General features: G+C 41.3%; 1 protein-coding gene across 1 annotated transcript; it reads left to right on the top strand.

Moving 5' to 3' along the window:
- Positions 1-235: 235 nt before the first annotated feature.
- LOC144470013 (uncharacterized) lies at positions 236-6,722 on the top strand. The gene is made up of 3 exons (XM_078180779.1): positions 236-3,904; positions 4,190-4,394; positions 4,933-6,722. The coding sequence occupies exons 1-3, from the start codon at positions 3,612-3,614 to the stop codon at positions 5,209-5,211; spliced, it is 777 nt and encodes a 258-aa protein (XP_078036905.1). The 5' UTR covers positions 236-3,611; the 3' UTR covers positions 5,212-6,722.
- Positions 6,723-6,959: the final 237 nt, after the last annotated feature.

Below are 6,959 nucleotides of genomic sequence, written 5' to 3' on the forward strand. Positions count from 1 at the left end.
GTACTTTTATCGAATTCTTTATATTTTATATATTTTATATATTCTATATATTTCATATATTCTATATATTCCATATATTACAGAAAAATTAAACAAACAATTCAATTCAATACGTCTCTCGACCTAAAAATTGATTATCTAGACTTCATATAGATGAGGAAAAAACGATAGAACGCTGATACATAGTAATAAAATAATTATAATAACATCATTCGAAATGTATCTTCTACAATAATTGGCATTGCAAAATCATGGAATTATAAGCTTAGTCTCAGGACTACGAATACATGAAATATTATTATAATCAACACGTGAAAGTGATTGTCCAATATAAATGGAAAATGCTGACACGCCATTAATCCGCGTCGAATATTATTTACAGAACCACCGTCAACCATGACGCGCTGACAAGTGTCCAGTGTCTCTTACAGTTTCTCTCGGTTGGTACACGTGGCACGATTTAAAAGACGCCGCGTATCGCTGATTAGCAATTTTATCGCCCCCTTCCCCGGGTTAACGGACTTCGTGGTCCTAGGAGGGAAGGTGGTGTCTTCACGTCCGAGTGCTCCCGAGACAGTTTTTTTTTCTATCTTCTCCCCTCGGTCGGTACTCTTTATCCTGCAATCTCCTGCACTCGGCGGGGTAACACCTTGCAGTTCCTTTCGTCATGCGCCCCAGTTGCTCGCCGGGCGCGGGGCACGCGCCGCTCACGGCCCGGCGCACAGCCCCTTCACCCGACGGACCCAGAGGTCCCGCTGCAAGATGGCTATCGCTAATTGTCCCAAGGCGATTCGCTCCGAGCTGTGACCGTTGCGTTCCGTCGATTTTTCTACGTTCTCGCCGAAAAACCTACGCGCGAGCCTCTTTTGGAAAATTGATACGCGGTGTCTCTCGAGCGAGAAAATGCGACGTTAGAAACTTTTTTGTCATAGCTGTTGCCCTGGTCGCTATATTTATCTTGTTATTTCTTGTGGCAGTGTTTTTTGCAATTTTTATAATTGTAGAAATGGAGGATTTGATAGCGTTAAAATCAAAGAACGTATCGCTGGATAATTTTGGGAGGACCAATAAGGGATGCTACTCAGATGTGGAAACTAATTTGTGGAATGATACGAAACATCTGGTCGGTAATGTACGTATATCAATTTTATAGATCCGCTAATGACTATTTTTAAGTTTCTAAAACAGCACTGTATTTATCTCTAATTTGTCTCTAATCTATAATTTAACCTCCGTTACCTATATCATCTAATTGCATATCCTCTTTTAGTATAATTTTTTACATTTATTCTTCCACATATTGCTAATTAATTTACTTGTATATCTCAAATATACCCGACACTTAGACGCATCCCTAATAATCCTGTATAAGTCTACATAGATGACAATAAAAAAAAGAATTTCACAAAGATCATATTTTCAATCGATTTATAATACTTTTCCGATGGCGTGCCCGACGGTGGACATCCCCAGCTACACGTGGTCTAGAGACATCGATGCACGCGCGAGTATATCCCGCTTCCTCTTTATTTTCACTTCCTCTGCCATTGTTCTCTTACGCGTCGGATAAGATACACATATTACACGCGGTTATTATATTCCGTGGCTTCCCATTATAATAGCATCTGTCGCCTCGTCGAAGTGTACCGGCGAAACAGTGAAAGTCTGCCGGTGTGTTTTGTACAAGCGAGACAAAGCCTGGAAAATCGGTAATTGGAATTAAATTTTCAGCGTGAAGACCAACGTCGGTTAGAAAAACTCTCGAAAATGCGGTCGCATCTGCTGGAAAATGATCCGAGACGCGCGTTTCCCTCAAGAAAAACTATATTATAGTCCTAGTGCTCAATTTAATATACATATATTGTAGCAACAATAAAAAACAAGCAATGTAACAGCAGAAAGTACAATTTTTATCGAACGTTGGTTTTTGATGTTATTTACTGTGAAAATAAACTATCCTCGATATTATATTTTATGCGATTAAAAATACAATTCAAGTGTGTACATTATTTAATGTTCATTGTACACTTTATGACGTATTCATTATATTAATATAACGAGAAGTGAAGAAAGGCGTTTTCACTTTAAACTAACTAATTCACGGAACATTACCGAGTACAAAAGTTAAACGGAAGAAAGTGAGTCTTCTAATGAGAGATGTGCGAAGAAAAAGGTTTAGCTTGTCGCCAGTGTTTTATAAAGAGAGAAGTGCACCTGGGAGAGGGCTGAACAGAGAAAACCGACGCGTAGAACAGGATTCGGACGTTTCCCGCGCAGGACATGTCTTGCGTGGTCGTCGAAGTCACCGGTCTTACGCGTGGGAACCGCAGCGAAGAGATCGTGTTTTGTGAAGTGAAGAAGAATTTGAACAATGTGAAACCTTGCCTCAAGATTCCACAGCCAATTAACAATCGTTACGTTTTAAATGTTGCTATGGAACATTATTTATGTGCAGGGTGTGAAATGTTTTTCAAACAGTGATCAAGGAAACGAAACAAAACGAAGCAGTCGTTTTAAATAAAATTCTGTTTCGATACAGAAGCATGTCTTAACAAATATATTATTCGACAACAAATGAAAATATTCAGTGCAGCAAATTTTACAGATTTTACATTGGAAAGTGCTAACAAAAGCTCGATGTTGACAAAACGGTAAATGCAATCGAAGAAAATCCAAATAAATCCGCAAACCTATTCCACCGTAACTTTATTCATTCCGCCATATTATTTAAGTTACAAGAATACAGCGTTTAAAAAATAAGCAGTGATCAATTTCCTGAATTCGCATCCCTTTCCCTTTAAACTTCGAAGCCTTTTAACATCGTCCGTGCTCGTGATTAAGTCGTCGATTTTCCAGGATGCAATTTAAATCAACAACTAGTAACCCCTTCGCCCGGCCTCCGTTATCTGGATCAACAGGTACCACCTTCCCTTCAGGAAGTGTCCAGCTTCTGTGCACGCGGAGAGATAACGCCGGGGACAGGAAAGGGAAGAAGGAAAAAGCGAGCGGTGTCGGTGGTGGGAAGCGGCGGCGGTGGCGGTGCGGCACGCTTCGTTTCAGGGTAAAGTGATATTAGACGAAGAGGAGGAGGAGGAGGATGAGGAGGAGGAGGAGAGGGTAGCTACAGGAGGAGCACAAACTGGCCACCAGGTGCACCTATAGAATGGACATAAAACGAAGTGGGAACCATATGTTGATGTGCTGAAGGACGCGCGGCACGCGCCACACTCAAACTCCAGCCTTTAGACCGCGAAGATCGGCGACTTCTTGCTGTTCTTGCTGTTAAGCCGATCGCATGATCTCTGTGTTCAGTGTACTCTTGCCAACAGGATCTGCCAGCGGTACCATCGACGCTGAATGGAACAGTGAACGAAAATCTCGTCGGAGTGCTTATCGAATAGCTTCATGGATTGCTAATGTGATACCGAGTTCGACGTCGAACGTCATCGAGTTGTGCTACTTTCAATTATGTCTTGAGTCGAGAAGTTGACAATTGCATTTGGTGATCGGTTGCAACAATTTCGACGATCTCAGTAATGTTTGAGAGCACGATGTCGGGGACGGTTGTCGTCTGACGTGACCACCGATCGTCGAATCGAGTCGCCGTGAACATGGCACTGATGACGAACCCGCACGACTACCCGGTGACCACCGCGATGATAACGAGCACGTACTCGGCACCGCGAACGTACGACACGTTGTACCCCTCGCCGTACAATTCCCCGAACTACGATTCCGTGAAGATCCCGTACGGCGAGGGCTACGGTCACAAAGACGAGCACACGCCGCGAAAGGAGCCGGAGCCGATCGGCTACGAGAACGAGGCGGTCCCGAAATACTCGCGAACGCCGGACTCGTACGACAGGAGTTCTTTCGGTGTGCTGACACCCATGACACCGCAGAGGTAAGCGCGAATCACGGCTCGGTCAACCGTTGTTCTCCTATTCTTTTTTTTCCTTTTTTCTTCTTTTTCGTTTTCTTCAAGCGCACATTATTCGACGGCCTCGTGGCACTTTTGCCCGGCTTTCGTGCGCGCACGTCCGCACCGCGACATTGAGAGCGCTAATTTTTTACGGCGTTTATTGCACCTTGTGACGAAAGAAGGCAGGCTAAATTGGCCCGTGATGCCATGCATTAGCTGATCCTGCGGTCAACGGATGCTCATGTAGCTCCCATTCAATTTCAACAGGTACGGACCACAGCACGCGATAAGTCACACGGTCTCGCCCGGGTCTATGCTGCATGAAGAGAACTCCGTTGAATACGTATCCGCGGCTTATTGCTACGAGACACCACCGCAGGAACAGAAATTTCAGATGCTTGAAAAGAGCAAGCCGATGCAGATGATCGCCGAGCAGCGCAGAACTTGTTGGGAGCCTGTCACGTCCGCGCAGGTGCGTTAGAGAAAGATCGAACGCGACGTCGCGTTTCGTTCTTTCCGATTTTCTATTTTCATTTTGTCCCGTCGCGAACGCAGGGATAATCTCGGGCGTCTGTCGGACACAAGGACACCGCGAATTTTTATTAAAATCAATTTTCTTTCCAAATTATCGGAACTGTTTATTCCTTCGCAATCGTATCACAACTGATCTTCGTTCATTCCTTCGTCCACGAGTTTTACGCAATTAATTAATTTTCAACGCGCCAGCTAAAAAAATGTTGCATTTGTTCATGGAAGATCGCGAAGGACTTAACCCTTTTTATGTCTACTATCGGCCACCGGTATCACTGTTTATTCACCTTAAATTAATAGCAACCGGTGTGACAATTATATTTGATACGATCGCAAAGGGTTAATTGATACCACCGCAAAGGGTTGATTGATACGATCGCGAAGGGTTCACTAATACTACCTAAAAGGGTTCATTAATACTACCGAAAAGGGTTCATCAATACCACCGCAGAGGTTTCAAATTCACTGATCACTTTCAGAAGCAATCGTCGCCGACGAGCAGCCCGCGACGCGGAAGACGGCGATCGCGGGACGTGCCGCCGTCGCCGAGCGTCCTGAAGCGTCGGCGTCTCGCGGCGAACGCGCGGGAAAGACGCCGCATGAACGGTTTGAACGACGCCTTCGACAAATTGAGGGAGGTCGTGCCCAGCCTCGGCGCCGATCACAAGCTCAGCAAGTTCGAGACGCTGCAAATGGCGCAGACTTACATCGCGGCGCTGTGCGATCTTCTACAGAGACACGATGGAAAATGGCAATAACGGGGCAGGGCGTTGCAATGGTAGGAACAAATTATTCTGGCGCCTGTTGTCTTATTGGCACGCCAATGTATTTTATTTTTCTGATGTGCGATTGTCATTCAGTTGTTAACAATTTACCGACCGGTCGTTCGATTATGAACATTTCTGTTATTACAGGGTGATTGAATCTAGTATCATTTTTATATTTTCATAACATTGGCATTAGACAATATTTATTTGATCTGTTTTATTAATTTGGAAAAGTGTCTGATATTTAAAGGATTGAATAATAATTCATGGAATTTATAGTAGTACAATCTAACACTTTTATATCAATAATAGATAACAAATTATTGATTACCATTATAAACCAATTCACAGGCTACCGATCAGAGAAAAGGCGGATTTATAGGTTACCGATCGATAAAGGGTTAACAATCGCTTAAGAATGGAGGTTTATACATACATGTAAAGTGAAAATTGCAAGGCTATATAGAGAGTAGACTGAATCGCATAGTATGAGAATAACCATAAGGTTATTATTGAGTGAAAATAATACGACATAATGTAGTCATAATTTAGCAACTAAAAATGAGTTTAGCTATTGTTAATTGTCGAACATAAATTTTAAGTTCCACGAATGCACAGCGAAGATGCATTTACTATCGTAATATTGTTTAAAGTAGTATAAATATTGATCGTAGGTTATAAGATTATAGATATTGCGTTTTGTAACGAATTGCAGGATATAACTTAAAATAATGCACTAAAAATTGCGCAAGTGTTTTTATACGAAAGACTAGTTTTTTATTTAGGTTTTTATATATATATATATTTATACTGTGTATATTTGCATGAGAGTTAAATTATAAGCGGATCACGTGTAAAGTAATTGTTATTTTTAAGAGCATCTCGATCGTTTTCACGGCTTATGATCCAAAGATTAGGGAGGCACTCGATATTATGAAGTCTAATTCGTGCGTCAAATAATTTTTAAATACGCGGGAATCTTTTTATCGTACTTATTGATACTGCGATATCACTTTTTAATTATTATTAATTTCTATGTAATGCTGTTAACGGAGATTCAATCGACGTATATTTAACTACTTTTGTTAGAATAATTGACCGAGTGCGTAATAAGTGATAATAGAATTGTAAAAAGATAGTGCCATTAATACTCTAATAACTATCGATATTTTAGAATTAGTTAGTTAGTTAGTTACTCGCCGTGCTTGTGTTAAGTTTTACAACGGAATTCTGCGAAGCCATTATAATATATATATCCGAACGGTATCGAATATTTTACTGAATATTAATTCACGTTTAATCATTAAGGAGTTAACTAGTCAAGAAGTTTCGATAATTAAGCTACTATGATTACAGTACACAGTCAGTTTATGCCGTCCATTAAGACAATTATAACACGGGGCCAAAGAGGAACTTGCGACGCGACACCGTTAATTTTAATTATTTAATAAAACGATGTTAGAGTTACGAAGAATTATAAATCACCGATGTCACTAGATTGTGTAAATAAAGTATTGTTTTGCAACCTTAAAATTATTTATTTAGATCGTATCGAATTATTATCGTTAAGCAACACCACCCCTAAAACACTGAAACCTAACATCAATGCCACGCTTATTGTTAGTTAGCAAAATACTGTTCCAACGACAAAAGGGTAAATTTTGATGGTCGGTGTAGATCGACAAAATGAGCGAGCAGCGATTCTAGACATTTGGCGGTTCTAGGAGTGTTCTTATGGT

The sequence above is a fragment of the Augochlora pura genome, chromosome 1 (assembly GCF_028453695.1).
Source record: "Augochlora pura isolate Apur16 chromosome 1, APUR_v2.2.1, whole genome shotgun sequence".
Lineage (NCBI taxonomy): Eukaryota > Metazoa > Arthropoda > Insecta > Hymenoptera > Halictidae > Augochlora > Augochlora pura.

Excerpts from the sequence above, each read along its gene's own strand:
- LOC144470013 (XM_078180779.1), top strand. The coding sequence starts at position 3,612 with ATGGCACTGATGACGAACCCGCACGACTACCCGGTGACCACCGCGATG. Across the intron at positions 3,905-4,189 it reads ACACCCATGACACCGCAGAG|GTACGGACCACAGCACGCGA; the intron begins GTAAGCGCGAAT and ends CAATTTCAACAG. Across the intron at positions 4,395-4,932 it reads AGCCTGTCACGTCCGCGCAG|AAGCAATCGTCGCCGACGAG; the intron begins GTGCGTTAGAGA and ends GATCACTTTCAG.